The 16,572-nt window shown below is 42.0% G+C and overlaps 6 protein-coding genes across 8 annotated transcripts; all 6 read left to right on the forward strand.

Moving 5' to 3' along the window:
- The first annotated feature begins 418 nt into the window (after window positions 1–418).
- On the forward strand, window positions 419–1,037 carry LOC118510425. Its single transcript, XM_036052198.1, has 2 exons — window positions 419–537; window positions 641–1,037. The coding sequence occupies exons 1-2, from the start codon at window positions 529–531 to the stop codon at window positions 929–931; spliced, it is 300 nt and encodes a 99-aa protein (XP_035908091.1). The 5' UTR covers window positions 419–528; the 3' UTR covers window positions 932–1,037.
- Window positions 1,038–1,932: 895 nt separating this feature from the next.
- LOC118510426 lies at window positions 1,933–2,404 on the forward strand. The gene is made up of 2 exons (XM_036052200.1): window positions 1,933–1,992; window positions 2,086–2,404. The coding sequence occupies exons 1-2, from the start codon at window positions 1,984–1,986 to the stop codon at window positions 2,362–2,364; spliced, it is 288 nt and encodes a 95-aa protein (XP_035908093.1). The 5' UTR covers window positions 1,933–1,983; the 3' UTR covers window positions 2,365–2,404.
- A 935-nt stretch (window positions 2,405–3,339) lies between these two features.
- LOC118510428 lies at window positions 3,340–9,291 on the forward strand. 3 transcript variants are annotated; one of them, XM_036052204.1, is made up of 3 exons: window positions 3,340–3,546; window positions 3,630–3,848; window positions 9,133–9,291. In XM_036052204.1, the coding sequence occupies exons 1-3, from the start codon at window positions 3,538–3,540 to the stop codon at window positions 9,214–9,216; spliced, it is 312 nt and encodes a 103-aa protein (XP_035908097.1). In that variant the 5' UTR covers window positions 3,340–3,537; the 3' UTR covers window positions 9,217–9,291. The 3 variants fall into 3 exon arrangements, with proteins under 3 accessions (XP_035908097.1, XP_035908096.1, XP_035908095.1); XM_036052203.1 differs by lacking the exon at window positions 9,133–9,291 and having other exon boundaries at window positions 3,374–3,546; window positions 3,630–3,985; XM_036052202.1 differs by lacking the exons at window positions 3,340–3,546; window positions 3,630–3,848 and adding an exon at window positions 8,648–8,831 and having other exon boundaries at window positions 8,911–9,291.
- On the forward strand, window positions 6,017–6,527 carry LOC118510427. Its single transcript, XM_036052201.1, has 2 exons — window positions 6,017–6,088; window positions 6,166–6,527. Exons 1-2 carry the CDS (start codon window positions 6,080–6,082, stop codon window positions 6,469–6,471), a joined length of 315 nt encoding a protein of 104 aa, XP_035908094.1. The 5' UTR covers window positions 6,017–6,079; the 3' UTR covers window positions 6,472–6,527.
- Window positions 9,292–11,383: 2,092 nt separating the features above from the next.
- Window positions 11,384–12,000, forward strand: LOC118510429. Its single transcript, XM_036052205.1, has 2 exons — window positions 11,384–11,515; window positions 11,588–12,000. Exons 1-2 carry the CDS (start codon window positions 11,507–11,509, stop codon window positions 11,879–11,881), a joined length of 303 nt encoding a protein of 100 aa, XP_035908098.1. The 5' UTR covers window positions 11,384–11,506; the 3' UTR covers window positions 11,882–12,000.
- Window positions 12,001–14,984: 2,984 nt separating this feature from the next.
- On the forward strand, window positions 14,985–16,373 carry LOC118510432. Its single transcript, XM_036052208.1, has 2 exons — window positions 14,985–15,502; window positions 15,559–16,373. Exons 1-2 carry the CDS (start codon window positions 15,488–15,490, stop codon window positions 15,895–15,897), a joined length of 354 nt encoding a protein of 117 aa, XP_035908101.1. The 5' UTR covers window positions 14,985–15,487; the 3' UTR covers window positions 15,898–16,373.
- The last annotated feature ends 199 nt before the right edge of the window (window positions 16,374–16,572 follow it).

Raw genomic sequence — 16,572 nt, forward strand, 5'->3', positions numbered from 1 at the left:
CTCTGAAAATTGTCTTACGTTGAGATTTATTAAACAAAACAAGACCACCAATTCTTCCCCATCAAGCCGATATGTATTGAATAAAGGGTAACATCAAAATTATCTAACAGGGCTCTTACTAACTAAAGGCAACAGGTTAGGACATCCCAGACAAATCTATTTCTAGAGATAAGTTTCACTTTTTACGATAAGCTTGCTACGCTTCCAGAACGCACCGAAATGAATCCTAATGAACATACTTCAAACAATGACGCAAATTTAGCCCACCGCTGCAGACAATGCAAATGAGCCAAATATCCAGACGTCACGGTTCGCTCCCGAGAGCAGCGGATCGCACCGTACCGCGTCAATACCGGTTTTCCCAATGCTACGCTGTACGCTTTCCCGTGCTAGGAAGGAAGGAAGCATAGAAATGGTCGAGTTTGTATAAAAGGAATCGATCCGCCCAAGAACGGCATCAGTCAGTAGAACGAAAACGCTCCCGAACGGTTCCAGTGAATCCAATTCGCTTACTCCATCCAAACCAAGATGATCAAGGTGAGTGGATTGAAGGCAAAGTGCAACTCGTGGTGCAATTAACGTGGAACGATCTGGAACGTAATATAATGGTGAATTGGGGTTTTTATTTCGTCCCAAATAGTTCATTTGCCTGCTTGCCCTCGTCGCTGTGGTGGCCGCGATGCCCAACGCACCGATCGAGAAGCGTGAAGCAGTTGCACCGGAAGCGGTGAAGGTGACGCTCGAAAAGGATGCTCCCGTCCCGGAAAGTGCGGTCGAGGCCAAGGACGATCTGGACAATGCCGAAACGTTTGGCTTCGGATATCGCAAGATCATCCACGTTGGAGTGCCGTACTACTCGGGCTATCACTATTATCCTCGCTACTTCCACGGCGGCTATCACGGTTACCATGGATACGGACACTTCTGGTAAAGGTAGTGTTTGGTGATCCAAAGGGGTGAGGATCAAACTGTACATAACGCAAGAGAGTGAGCAGCTTCATAAAAATAAAACCACAATACTGTGAGATCAAAAGGAACACATTGGAATACTATTTTGTTCAAATTGAAATAGAAAGAAATATTTATATTTTGAATTCTAGAAAGTGATGCTTGTAACAGCTTCTTAGAGTTATATTTGAACTCTATGCTAAACGCGCCTAGTGGTTATGCTATCCGCATTACATTGCACGCGACACATGATCAAGATCAATGCGATGGTTGATCTAACGTAAAGGAAAATTTAGAAGTGTAATCATGAGTAAAAAACCGTTTCAAATAGGGTTTTAAGGTTTGTTAATTCGATTAAATAAAAAAAGCATCTCTTCAAAAAGAATTTTAAATGCTTTTTGCATAGGATTTCCACGATCTTTAATGATCATTGAAAGATGAAATTAAAAATGCAATTTTAACCTATAAGCGTATTTTAATGAAATAAAACTTAAAATCAAACAAACGCGATAGTGCTTTTACATTCCACAAACTGCATTATGGAACACTTTGTAAGATTGCTCTCGAGTGAATCACTGTCCTTTCCACATTCCTGCGCGCTAATGGCCCCACTTTTGGTTCTATTTTCGTTTCTCGTTTGTGTTCGTGTCCCGATCGCTCGATCCTTCTTTTCCCTGGTTTCTATCTTACTCCTCTCGATCTTCACTCTCCACTATTTTTACTGTCTTAAGACGCTCTCCAACTTTTCTTGCTTTAGAATTACAATTTAATACAATTATCTATAGCACTAACTGGCACATAAATTTGGTGACAATCGTACGGCTTTATACGCTTCATTTCACAATGTGACGTCATAGGAATGTGTCACATCGGATTTTTCAGCTAGGGACCATCCATCCACCAACACACTCGAAACCGGTGTTAGACGCCGTACTCGGAGGTGGGGATATAAAAGTCGCTTTCTAATCTGGGGCCGGTATCAGTCCAAGAACCATTCTCCCGGGTGAAACATCGTGAAAAGAAGCGTCGGCCAACATGTTCAAGGTGTGTAGAACTGAAGATGGTTTGCTGGTAAAGTGATTTTGGTGTGATGATAAAGTGTTTTCGGGTTTTCTCTCTCTCTCACTCTCGCTTAAGGTGCTGTGTTTGCTTGCTGTTGTCGTGGTAGTGTCGGCTGGAGTTGCCCAGCCAAGGGCCGCTTTCCAACAGCCTCGAATCGTGCGACGTGAAGCGGTTGCGCCAGCAGAACGCAAGGAGCTTGTGGAAGCCGTTGAGGATAAGGATGATATGGAGCAGGCGGAAACGTTCGGGTTCGGATTCCATAAGGTGGTCCACGTTTATCCGAGCTTTTACCCGGGATACTATGGATACGGCTATCCCGATTACTACTACAATTACTACGGACCGTACTTCTAGAGCACAGAGAATATGTTAATAAAGCCTGCCGAACCACCAATTCTGCTGATGTGTAATGCTGGGGGGGATTGGGAGTCCGAATCGCTCGTGAATTGTTGGCTGAAGTTTCCTCTATTATTCGACTGGGCTGGCAAGCAGTTTGCTGTATGAGGGATAATATTCGAGAAAAAGACTGGGGTTTTCCCAAAACGAGATTTTTAATAGCCCGTTGGTTTCTAATTATACTATATAAACGAAATAAATTATGGATAAACCCACTACCCAAAAGGCTTGTTTGATGCAGGGCAGCTGACACCATCGTATAGGTACACGCAATTCCATGCATTGAGTAATGATTGAAGTTACACCAACCTATTCAAATTATACAAAGGCGAAAAAAGAGAGAGAATATGCAAAAATTGGCTAGGTTAATTGTTTATCCTTAAACAGGGAAAAAAAAGCGGCTGTGATCTTAACGACTTCTGAGGGCATTGATTGAGGATATTGAAACTACGTAGTTGGATAGCCAGCCCTCGCTTGCATATTTTATTACTATTATTATATTTACAGTAACCCTCATTTAAGTCTTTAAGGAATTACTGTATTAAATGCGTGATCGAAGCCATAATTGATAAGGCAAATAAATATATAATTATAGAGTTTTAATTATGTTGTTACATAAAAATATAAAATAACACAGCATTCAAACATGGACCTAAGAAAATTGTTGAAGAAACTGAAGATTTATTATAAAAAAGTAGTTAAAATTATATTTCTAGTTCCATGTCGGAACTTGCATGAGGCTTGGGCAGCATTTGTAGTGAAAATCAAAACAACAAAACCACACCAAGGTCGCCACGAAAATAAACAAACAGATTCCGATCAAAGTAGGCGTTATGTAGTCAAGAGTATATAGCAGCGGAAAACTTTACATAGAAAGCTTACGTACGTCAGAGAAATGCACATGGGCGATGGGGAATTTCTCCTACTGAAACGATGCTTTCGGCTTTCGGTCCTGTGACGTCAAGCCGAAACGGGATTTTTGGCAGCCGGAGTGCCGGGTTCGGTTAGGATAGTATAAAACCAACGGTGGTTGGTTCAGTACAGCATCAGTCGAGATTCAGCAATTGCATCGTGCAAGAAGCCTTCCAACTCAAGTCGCGTATCAGTTCTCCAGAAAAAAATCAGTCCAACATGTTGAAGGTGAGTTGGAATACTTCCTTCGTTTGTGTCGGAGAATGTGTCGGCTAAATGTGTTGGTGTGTTTGATTCCTTCTTCCCAATAGCTCCTGTGTTTGTTTGCTGTGGTAGTGGTCGTAGCAGCGATGCCCCATGCACCAGCATGGCCAGCACCAGGTCCAGTTCCAGTGGGAAGAATCGTGAAGCGCGAAGTGAAGGAACCTCAGAGACTCGATCTAGAACAACCTCAGGAAGGAGCTGGCAACGCCGCCGTTTCCGCTGACGATGATATGGATAAGGCAGAGACATTCGGGTTCGGCTACCATCACTACTACTCCTACCCCAGATACTACTATCCGAGCTATTCGTATGGATTCTATCCTCGATACCATTACGGCTACTACTGGTAGAGCAAGTAGTTATGAAGCAGCTTTTATTTATTGAAAAATAAAATAACATTTAAACAAACAAACATTCGACTGGGACAATCTAGAATGAGTTCGATACGCAAGAATTGAAATGCTTAAAAAATCACGAGACCATCCGTGAATTGACGCAATAAGCATACAAACTCGATCAAGTGACATCAACGTGCGAGAAGCAACGAACCCACCCACGGATGAATAATACGATCCACATCCGAATGATGCATTTGAGTATTGTTTTTGTTTTGAAAATTGGAATAAAATATTCAAAAAACGCTCACGAGTAAAAGTTGGCAGACTGTCTAAAAATACTCCACCGGCAGAAGAAACGGTTAATCTAATACCGGTTTGGTGGTTTGGCGTTTTAGTTTAGTTTCTTTTTTGTGGTGCTGCAGATCGCAGATGTGGTGCAAAAATGAACGACAAGTTCATCCAAGGGTTCTTCATATGGGATGAAAATCATACCGAAAGGTTCTAGAATCTAATCTAGAGGTCTAGGATGATTTATCTTTAGTAAAATTGAATCGTTTGATGGGTAAGATTATTCATGTAGGAGTCCGTTACTATGCACGTTATGACGTTAAAGTATTGTGGGACAGGAATACATTCTAAATCTAATATTTTAATTTTAAATTTCATTTTCTCGCACGTTTGTTGCTCATCGTTTTCCGCTGCGTTTAAAAGAATGTTCGATTTTCTCCCTCAATAAAGGCATTTATTTAAAAGAAAGTACTAATAACATGATTGTAAGTAAGTTTATTTATTAATTCAAATGTTTATTTTATGCAATGGAATGTTTCTAGCTCTGTTTGCCATTGCAATCTTGTTAGAACTTTCCTACGTACAGCTTACTGGGAACCCCCCAAAAGAAATGAGATGAATCATCAATTAATACGATCGATAATGTGGTTTGTAACGGCTTTTATCGATCGACAAACGAATGCTAATTCTCTTGTTCGATGAAAATATTTGATTTGTCAATTAACAGTTGCTTGGTTTAGTTTGGTCTGGTAGGTTTCGGTGCGGTTGAATCCGGTCTAACTACCTATTTACAGTTTAGTAGATTAACAATAGGCTGTGAACTCGCTAAGGTTCTATGGCAGGGTTATGTAAGCCAATCATCTAAGGGAGCAAGGATCTCCGAATTTCTAACGCTTGTCTATGATGCCTTTATGGAATTTTTTTCGTACCGTTCGGATTTTTCCACATAGAACGGTGGAAGTCAGCAAGGGTTTAACCAGCCAAGGGTCACCGTTCAAGAGCCCAAATTTGTTTGACTACTAGCAGTGGAGGTTCCTGAGAGTAAGTCGAAAAAATCAGAAAAAGCTGTTGAAGTGACAGTTGATTTTGACAAGTCGGATCGATCGGATCTGACGGATCGGAACCTAAAGACTATCATGGATACGATCATGAAGAGTACGAACCAGTGTACTATCAGCAGCAGTATATTCAACAGAAAATTTACTACTTTTCATACAAATGTGCCGTCTGTTGAAACAATAAAGAAATTTTAATTTATAAGAACTAATTGTTGCAGTACAAATCGCAATTGAGTTGCACCCAACCTTGGCCGTTTGTTTGCCATTGCTGTCCTAACCAAAAACCCAACCTTATTCCAGTTCCAGGGTGTATTTCCCAACCTTATTCCAGTTGCATCTGCTAAACATGTTTTCTATTTTTAGCATTTGAGCATTCCGCATTCATCGAGTCCTGGTACCGATTTGAGCAAAAAAAAAAAGATACAAAACGATCCAGAACTCTCCATCGGAAGGGGAAGGTCCCGTTGAAGTTGTTGACAGTATGCAGCAGAGCGCTTTTCTCTCTCCTGATCGACAAATTCATATAAGGTGCGAATTTTACATAGAAAGAGGACGACGCATATTTTGTTAACCTTTGCGCATGGTGTCGTATATAGCGGAGATATAAACATAATGCTACTTTCGCTTGGAATCGACTCGATCTTGTGACGTCAAGCCGGCACGCATTTTTGGGGGATTTTTGGCATTCGGGCGGCAAAATTGGTTTGGTATAAAAACAACGGTTGTCTGGCCGGTACAGCATCAGTCGAGATCCAGCAAGTGCAAGAAGCCTTCGTACTCACGTTTCAGTTCTCTGGAAGAATCCAGCTCAACATGTTGAAGGTGTGTTGCAATACTTCCTTCTTTTGTGTCGGAGAATGTGTCGGCTAAATGTGTTTGTGATTCCTTCTTCCCGACAGCTCCTGTGTTTGTTTGCTGTGGTAGTGGTCGTAGCAGCGATGCCCCATGCACCAGCATGGCCAGCACCACCAGGTCCAGCTCCGATGGGAAGAATCGTGAAGCGCGAAGTGAAGGAACCTCAGAGACTCGATCTAGAACAACCTCAGGAAGGAGCTGGCAACGCCGCCGTTTCCGCTGACGATGATATGGATAAGGCAGAGACATTCGGGTTCGGCTACCATCACTACTACTCCTACCCCAGATACTACTATCCCAGCTACTACTACGGATATTATCCTCACTACGATTACGGCTACTACTGGTAGGACCAACCGAGTTGGAGCAGCTTTTATTTATTTGAAAATAATATAAGATTTAAAACCTAAAACAAGTCCCCAAGAGCTTTGAGTTTAAATTTTTGTCGAAAGAAATAAACAAAAAAACTCAAAAATTCCATACCATTTGACGCCCCAAGCATGCTGGACGCTAACTCGATCAAGTGACATCGACGCACGTGGAGCAAACGAACGCACGATCCACTTCCGCACGATGCGTTTCAATAGTTTGCCTCGTGATTCGTCGTTTTGAAGGATTGGAATTTGTTCGAAAAAACGTTCACGAGTAAAATTTGACACCCCGTCTAAAATTACTCCAATAGGTTATTCTAATACCGGTTTGCTGATTTGAGGGGAAAAAACCTTTTCCGTGTTATCGCACACCGACACAAAAAATGTGAAGAGAAGATCGTCGAAGGGATGCTATAAAAGCTGCTGCTGGCAGTAGAAAGCCCATCAGTAAATTGGAACAAAACTATCCCGAAGGGTTCGAGCGGCCAGAAGTTATTTCGTTACGTTTTTAAAACAAAATGATCAAGGTAGGTGGTGTCCGGTCAGCTAGTGGATTGAAAGATCGGGAGAGTAATATATAAAGGCGAATTGGGTTTTATTTTCGTTCCACACAGGTAATGTGTCTGCTTGCTCTCGTCGCTATGGTGATCGCGATGCCCAACCCTGATGAACCGATCGAGCAGCCTGAAACTGTTGCACCGGAAGCAGAGCATGAGGCGCTAAATATCATATTTGCTCCCGTTGAGGATAACTATGGCGCGACCTTAGAAGAACTTTTTCGTCAATTATAGGCTTCAACCAATCAAACTTTACCTTATTTACTTTATGAATACGCGTAGTGAAACAACTGTCAAATGCGTGATACGCATCGCTGCGCGTGCGTAGATAAAATCGGAAATTGGAATTAAGTGAGTCTCTCTCTCTCTCTCTCACTCTCACTCGCTCTCTCTCTCTCTGAATATTTTCATAAATTTTTGAAATAAAAAGCATTCCTTTTTACTTAATCAAATGTAATTGCGAAGTAAAAGTCTCAAACAAAAAATGTAAATCTGGGTTCATGGAACCGATCGACTTGGGGGAATAGAACCTCTCACCCACCTTTACAAACCTTGTTGGGATTTTCCGTTTGTAGATTTTGCACCGAAACGCAAAACTCGTTTTTTAGTACGACAGGCTCCCGGTTTCCTTCCGTCCCGCCCGTATCGCACCATATTAATTAGCACCAGCAAATCGGGAGGCTGGTCAAAACTGGAAAACGTTCAGCTTATGTGGATCAATCGATGGAATTCCCGAATGTTAAATCACTTAGCGTCGTTTGGGCAGTACGGTGATGGCGCCGGTGTGTAACCCGATGCACGATGGCTAGGGAACTAGGGAAGTTTCCCGGGCACGATTGGAAAGAATCCAGGGATTAGGTTCAGGGAATGAGAATAAATTTCGCATATCTCTTCTTCGGGTTAAATAGGAGAGAGACATGGTAGGAAGGAAGCAGCCCGATAAGGAACCAGGGAGGTGAGTGTGACGGCACTCGCGTAAGCACTCGTCACGGTTGTACCTACTAAATCTGACTCACGAATACTAACACTAAAACAAAGACACATACAAACAGAACTTATTTGCGTTTAAGTTTATTTTCGAGACTAAACCAGTTCTTCGCTGAACAGTAAAGTTCAACGATTCCCATAAAGTTGATGACTTCAAACGACTTTGGTGGGTTTTGATCCACCCCTTGTTTTTTGGCACGTGCGATTTTTGCGAAAAAAAGAACTGCGTCTTAATTATTTGGAATGAACGATTGAATTGAGGGGACTTTGAGGCATCGTAATTCATCGTTCAATCAATTTTATTATACGACCGAGGGGGTGTTTGGTGTTTTCGATCTGTAAAGTTTTGTCTCACCTAGGTGATAAACACTGAGTAATGCGTTGGCAAGGCGCCAGAGAGGCAAGAACTAAAACGATGTAGAGTCAAACCGACCGCAAAGAACATTTGATACATTTACGTCATTTGCTTGGTAATATGTGTTTGTGTGAGTATATAGAAAGGCGTCATTTACGCATTCTTGGGATGCACAGCAGCTTTGTATGTAGCTTTGGGGAAAAGTATATAACGTTACACGGGCTTATACGCATCCTGTGACATCGAGGACGGATTTGGGAACGCGATATAAAAAGGACTGTTCGATCGACGGAGCAGCATCAGTCGTGGTCCAGCAAGTGCATTCAGCAAGTTCAGTTCTCTCGAAAGAATCCAGCCCCAGCAAGTGAATTGCGCAAGAAGCCATCCAGTGCCAAAAATCGTTTCAATTCTCCAGAAGAATCCAGATCAACATGTTCAAAGTGTGTTAGATTTTTTTTCCAATTTTGTGTGTAAAGAGCTATTAAGTTAAGTGTGCTTTTAATATCTCATTCCCAATAGGTTCTGTGTCTGTTTGCTGTGGTAGTGGTTGTAGCAGCGATGCCCCATGCACCAGCATGGCCAGCAGCACCAGGTCCAGCTCCGATGGGAAAAATCGTGAAGCGCGAAGTGAAGGAACCTCAGAGCATCGATCTAGAACAACCTAAAGAAGGCGCTGGCAATGCCGCCGTTTCCGCTGACGATGATATGGATAAGGCAGAAACATTCGGGTTCGGCTACCACCACTACTACTCCTACCCCAGATACTACTATCCGAGCTACTACTACGGATATTATCCTCGATACCACTACGGTTACTACTGGTAGCTGGCCTCTGTACTCGGCTGTAAAGATTTGACAACGGAAAACATTGCAATAAATTATCACTTGTACAGAAACAAACATGTTCTTGTCGTATTTTTTTACCAATGGTTCGAAATGCTTCTTTAACATCTTCTACGCCTAACGACCTCTTGAGATCAGTCTACCATTTCTGGCTTACTAGACTTATTGACTTATTGATGCTACGTAGTTGGAAAGTCACTCCTCATCTTGTGAGGAAGGTGATCCGGATGGGATTCGAACCCCAGTCCTGTCGCGTCAAGACTCCATCATCGAGCGTCAAAGCAGTTGAAACAAGTGAACGTCGCTTGTATGAAAGAGAATCCCTTATGGCTTCAAATGGATGATGATTTCCGCGTTTTATTTTTACATTTCGACACATCGTTTATGGTCGATCTTGACCTTTTCAGTCTCTTTTACGTCTGTGAGCAGCTAAATTTAAGAAGAATCGGGGATTTACCTCAACGACTTGTATACTTGTATAGATGGTGTTCAATCAAAAATAAAATTAATAAAATAATTTATTAACCAAAATAATGCTGGTTTTTGTTGAGTGTTAAGGCTAATGTATATCTTTAACAGCATGGATTCCTCTTTTCACTCCCATTCGCCTTTTATACCCTCAATCCAACCACCCGCCTGGAAAGTTCCATACAGTCTTTTTCGCTTTCCTCGGCTCCACTCACTCTATCATAACATCCGATCTGCAAATATCCTTACCCTGATGCCCCATCCATCCCCCCCCCTCCTTCCATATGCATATAGGAAGACCGGATGCAAGGAAGAACAAAAGATTACTCGGAAAGATCGTAAATAATTCGCGAGAATTGGGCTGTGTACACATCGGTCAGGGTGCGTAATTAGTCATGCTGCGTCTTCTTTGCATTGCGGTCTCTATCCTCGCACTCCTTGAACAATTTCGCAAAAAAGGGATACATGCTAATTAGCCAGTTGTCTTCAAAACTTCTTTCATCAGAGTTGTCTTCAAACCTTCTTACACCGAAGTTGTGTTCTAACCATCGGGTTAGATCGGGTTCTAACCATCGGGTGTTACACGTCACACCAGCAAATCAAGTGTTATAGTGAAACCAATCCATATTGCTTCAATTCTATTGTCAAAACATTTGGAATTAATTATTACTATAGTTTTTTTATTATCCATAGAATTTTTTATTGAGCCTAAGTTCTTCAGAAAGAGGCAGTCGAATTTTAAGTGCCAGACAAGATTTTGATTTTGAATTGAACACATTCAAATGAACTTTGCATAATTGAATTATTTATTCACATACGAGCAAATAATTGAAGTAAACATCAGTAACACAATTGCCGTCTCAATTTCACGATCAGTTGCAGCCAATATAGTTTCTTCGATTCTTCTTTCTTTGCCTAACGACCTCTCAGGTCATGCCTGCAATTTCTGGCTTACTAGATTTATTGATAGCGTATATTTGAATAGCCAGTCATCACTATGGGGAATCGGCTCGGGTAGGATTTGATCTCCGGTCCTGCCGTGTGAAGACCGTCTCCGCTGTTTTTTCGATTAGTTTTCTTAAAACTGTTATCTAATTCCTGAACTAAAAACCTACCGCTATTCAAGCGAACTAAACGATTTTACAACACACAACCCATTGTGACAGTTATTAATAACACAGATTAAAAAAAAAAAAAACACTCACAAACTATAACACAACCCCGTCGCGTTCACAAAATATTGCGTCTGTTACACATTCTACTGTTTGCTCGTTACTAATTTATTTAAATTTTGCCACTCGTGATCAAGAAACCACGCACCGCACCGATCCCATGAATCACTCCGTGGTTGCTCCGCGTGCGCCATCAGCACCCCGTAAGTTTGGCCTGAGCCTTCGGTACTTCACACGCAACGGACTCATCCCCAGCATCGCTTGACGTAATTTATCCTTTATATATATATATATATATATATATATATATATATATATATATATATATATATAAATAATTCGACAATTAACCTATGATACGCGGCAGAACACGATTTTGATCGCCACCATATGATCGAACGGAAATACAGTCACACGGCCACAAAAGCTGCCAGTTCCTGAGCGGTCTCCTTTGCGGTGGGAAGAATTAAAACTCGTGACGTCAAATGTGCGTTCTTTGACGTGATGGAGTGCCTTCAGTGTTGGAGCATAAAAGCTAACCGCTTACCGGCCAATTGGTATCATTCAATTGCAAATCGCTAAACCAAGCGGATAAAGTTAGAAGCTGAGACAGCAACTCAACCATTCTCACTATGTTCAAGGTAAGGGTTTTACAAAAATGGTCCGTTGTACACTATACACTCCGATTCTAATTATCTTATTCTGCATTACAGCTACTCTGCGTGTGCGCTATCCTGGCCGTAGTTGCCGCCTTCCCGGCAGAAATTGAGCCACCAGCAGCTAATCAGGACGGAATAGCACAGCGTGACGGTGCTGCAGAGATCGTCGGTCGGGATGCACCAGGCGCCGAAGCAACCGTGGAAGCACAGGACGATATGGACAAAGCGGAAACGTTTGGCTTCGGTTACCACAAATACATTCACGTGTATCCGAGATACTATCCACGGTACTACTACGGTGGTTTCTACCCACGGTACTACTACGGACACTACGGTCACTACTGGTGATGCTGAACGCATCAGTTCTTCTCGTACGATTACGATCATTTGTAAAAAAACAACAATTTATCATCATTTTACGCTCGAAAGTAAATAGAAATCGAAATAAAAACTTCTAAATCATAAAATTTTACTGTAAACTTCATTAAAACACCACAGAAAGCACATTCGAAAGACGATATTCACACGATCACCGTTGCCTGGAAGAGTTGAAACCTTGATCATGCACAATACACTAAGATCACTTCGTTGGCACTTCACTAAGCACTGCGAGGCTCTGTCTTTGGAAGGAATATTTTTACCCCAAGACACTCGTACAATTTCACCACCATTTTTCCAAGACTTTAACGATAAACAAGCATTCAATTTGCGGACACTAAAATTTAAATCAAAATTTAAATTCTTTCGAATAATAATCCATGAACTTTACTTCAAACGAAGGCCTCGAAGAGTATTTTCTAGAAAAATCCTTTTATCTCTTATGACCTCTTTTACGTCGTATTTTTATAACTCGTTTCTCCTTGAAATATTTAAAATACCTTTAAAGTGAAATCGTTTCTAGACGTTTCGCACAAAACACTTCCTTCCTTCCCTATGGTTGGGGGAAAAATGATTAGCCATACAAGTGGTTTAATATATATTCCTAAAAACAACCACTACCAAGATGTAAGTAACGCATACACACAAAACCCAACCCCGGACATCCAGCCCTACGCGTATACAGGATCGATCCAGGGATGGTTGGGCCTGCTATTTACGCTTTTCCCATTTCTTCCCCATCTGTTTGTATGTATAGATGTGTACATATGATACACTACTACTGCTAAACACTATATTATATCAACTACCACACGCAAAACAGAGAGCCCCATGTAGGGCTGCATGGGCGAACCACATTTCTAATGCAGTTAGACATCCACTTTACGTGCGCCATTTTGAATAAACTGACTTGGTAGACGGACACTATATTAGCATAAGCGAATACGATACACAAACATGTGTGTATACCGGGCAGAACTTTCTTTCCTTTATGTGCTTTTGTACTGCACAAGCTCGGTCGCGCACAGTGGTGGCTATAGTTATAGGTGCGCAGACGCTTGTTTTTCTCCTGTCGTTCCTTCTTCATTTGGGTAGATCGAGTTGGTTTTGTGATAAAGCGTGCAGATTAAAAATATATTCCATCGTCTCCGATCCCCCAAGCTTCCTACACTATCGATCAGTATATGTGTCGATCCTCCCCGGCAGATCAACCACCCTCCTGCGATCCTCCTGCAGCTGGGAGAATCCCTGGGGATGAAGATAAGTCCGATTGACGTCAATGCTGCCAATTTGCTGTAAACAAAAGTTTATTTTTCGGTCACATCAACAGAATGGTGCGAAATGGAACTGGTAGAGTCGGACGCGCAAAATGGCCACGGGCGTTGCATTCCAACGCCGAACAATAAAAAAAAAATCAAGCTAAACGATGTCATTTGATTTTCCTTTTTTATTTTTGGCAGCCTTGGAAGCTGTAACATCTTCTTAAGCCAGTTCCCTTCCGTGCCCTTCCCTTCCTTATGGTTCCGCCCGTCCATTTTAGCGGCAGCGTTACACGAGAGCGGAAGAGGAAAATTAATGTTCGCAGGTCGATACGTCCGCCGGGTTCGCATGCGCAGGGTCGGGACCCGGTTTGAACGTGCGCTGTTTGATCCGTGCCCGTGATAGGTTTGCCGATTAAAAACCTTTTTTTTTGGGACTTTTGGGTCGATTTTTACAACATTTCTTCGCTCAAAACTGGTTTAGTGACGCAAAACGCGCGGTACGCGTGTAGGCTTCGAGTATTTTGCGCGAGTAAAACTGGCTGCCTGGGAAAAGGGAAGATGAGTGTTGGCTTGCAATTTGAATGGCGCTACTCTGGAACTCTGGAACCGGTATGCGATCTGGTGCGTACGTTCTCACGTATTGTTGAGTTGCTGTTGAGTTTGGTGATAAACACTCAAATTGATGTGAATTTATGACTAATTGCTCTAAATCGATACCTGTTAGCGATGTTAAATGGATCGAAAAATTTTAATGGGGTATATAAAACAAAATCCTAGCCCTTCAAAGAAGCCACCGTTCCAACAAAACCGGATCGCACTAAATGTCACACCGTCACGAAAGCAGATCGTCGTCGTCGACTATCAGCTGTAACACATTCATCACAAGTAGCCAACAGAATTAGGTAGCATCCATAAATTTCCATGTTTAGTTGGGTCGTTCGGGTCGCGGCACCGGTCGGATCCATTTCAATTTGTGCGTTGTATCACGCAGATTTATGCAAAACAATCGTATTGGGCAGCTTCGCACAGCAGTTCACTGACGGGCCCACACCCACCCACCGGCACCGGGTTGATGGAGACGTTCCCGGTGTACTGTTTCGTGGTGATTTTTTTTTCTGGGGGATATAAACACAAAACTGTAAAAGTTTCAATCAGCCAACCGAACACGGCAGGGCACTGGGGAAACTGGCGAATAGGAGGAATGAACATAAATGACTTTTTTCTGAAAAGGTTAACCGTGTACGGCTGATTGTGAGTTGCAAAAGGGAATGGTTATTTTTAGAAATCTTTTTAGCATTCCGATCCGGTCCGTAACGGGTTAAGCTTTATAACGCAAATAGTGTGCAGAACGCTGCGTTGTAAGTATCTGTAAGGTTTCTCTGCTTTTGCTTTCTAAGCATTTGCGATAACAGAGGATTAGTTAGGGCATTATGATCATGATTGGAATTTCGGTAGAATCCATTTTACTGAGCGACTTTTATTCGGTTTACAGATTATTAGGAATCTTTTTAACAATCCTTCAGTAAAAAAAAATAGTCAAAAAGAATTGGACTCAGTTTTATTATGTGATCGATCGATTAAACAACTCATAATACCAAAACTATGCCAAAAAAGTCAAATTGTGAAATTATAAAAGATATGGGGAGTTTTTCTAACACCAATACAACTAAAGTGGAAAAGCACGTAAATAAAATACGAAGCGAAACACACTCATCCCGCTTATACTTTGAAATTCAGCGCACATTTGAATGGTGTTCTGCGGATTGCATACTGTGTAGGCGCTTAAAATCATCGAACAACATCGAAGCGTTGCTGTGTTGCAGGGCTGGTAACTTTAAGCAGTGATCGACAAACTGTCATTATGATGTAGAAAATTTAAATAGAAAAAGATAAAAATAAAAAAAAATAACAAAATTCTGATATTTTGCAAAAAGTTCAAAATTACGAATGAGAATATTTAATCGGGTTTTTAGGTGCTAATAACTAAGCTAATAACTGAGGAGTAAACACATTTGAAGACTCATAACAAGATAAATATTAAGGTAAATAGCATTGTCCAACAGGGTAACGATCATTGCGGACGACTGAAATCACACCTCCACCGGTTGACAATTAATCCGCAACGTACAATAGACCATTGTTTAGCTGCTTTATTGTGCTCATCGTATTCTGGAACATACTACCTGTTGCTCTACGTATTGATATTGAACTTGAACCTGAATAAAATGTGGTAACGCGAAAAAAAACGCCCCATTTGTAATTGGGACGTTAAAGTGTTTACATAGAGAAGCCTCCGGGAACTCAACGCAATACCATGCTCCACGGAATTGTAAGAGGAACTTCAAAGTAATCCTGCATTTATTTCTAAGTAGCTTCTGTTTCCAGCACCGTCTTTTCATCCTAATTTATCTGCTAGCGGTCGCGTGCAAAGTCACCCACCAGCAGCCACTCGAGCAGCAACCGGTGGTCACCCTGCTCGATGCGGAAAAGAACCCGATACCGGCCATCTACAACACACCACCCCAACCGCCGGTAAAGATACTGCGCGAGGCGAGCCCCATCACGGAGAAGGAAAGCATGAAGGTGTCCGACGATTTGCAGCAGTCAGCATCGTACACGTACAGCTACTACCGGCCAGTGTACTATCCGGGCGTGTACTACTCGTACTATCCGCGGTACCGCTGGTACAGTCCGTACTATTACTACAACTGGTGGTACTATTGATTGCCGTTTGTAGGACGTTTCAATGATACTCGGAAGTGGCATGACACCGTCGTAAAGATCGTTTGCGTCATTAGTAATATGATTGGATGTGAGGGCACACACACAAAAAATGGGTCCAAAATTAGATGTTTACCCACAAACGGACAGAATCGTAGCAGCACAAATCAAGCAAAAGGAATTGAATCAATAATGGTTAATGGAGGAGGAAGAAAAGGAGTTTAAACGCAACCCTGACAATTGATGGCAGTTTTGTTTTTTGAGTTCTGGTAGTTGCGCCAAACAGCACAAAATTCGTTTCGGAGATTTATATCGACTCGACTTTTAGCAAAAACAACCACATGCACCACTACCACATGTTAGCTGACCACATGCGTGAAGAAAAGGAAGCCAACACGTGCCATAGTGCCGCCAAAGTTAATGGAGCAATAGAGCGTAGCGTTTAGGTGTGTGGCTAATAAAGCAGCACTGTGATGCAATTATCCGGTCTTAATTTCCTGTACAAACTGCCAAGTGCGAACGCAACCTTCACCTCAAACTGAGACACCCCGGCGATGGTTCTGGTAGGCAGGTTGACATGGTCCATTTTTAAGTTCGTCCCAGTTCTGATCGATCGGAGCGGCAAGCGGCTTGTCGGGGGCCGTGCTAATACGTTCGGACTACAGTGAGTGACATATG

This window comes from Anopheles stephensi, chromosome 3 (genome assembly GCF_013141755.1).
Source record: "Anopheles stephensi strain Indian chromosome 3, UCI_ANSTEP_V1.0, whole genome shotgun sequence".
Taxonomy (NCBI): Eukaryota; Metazoa; Arthropoda; class Insecta; order Diptera; family Culicidae; genus Anopheles; species Anopheles stephensi.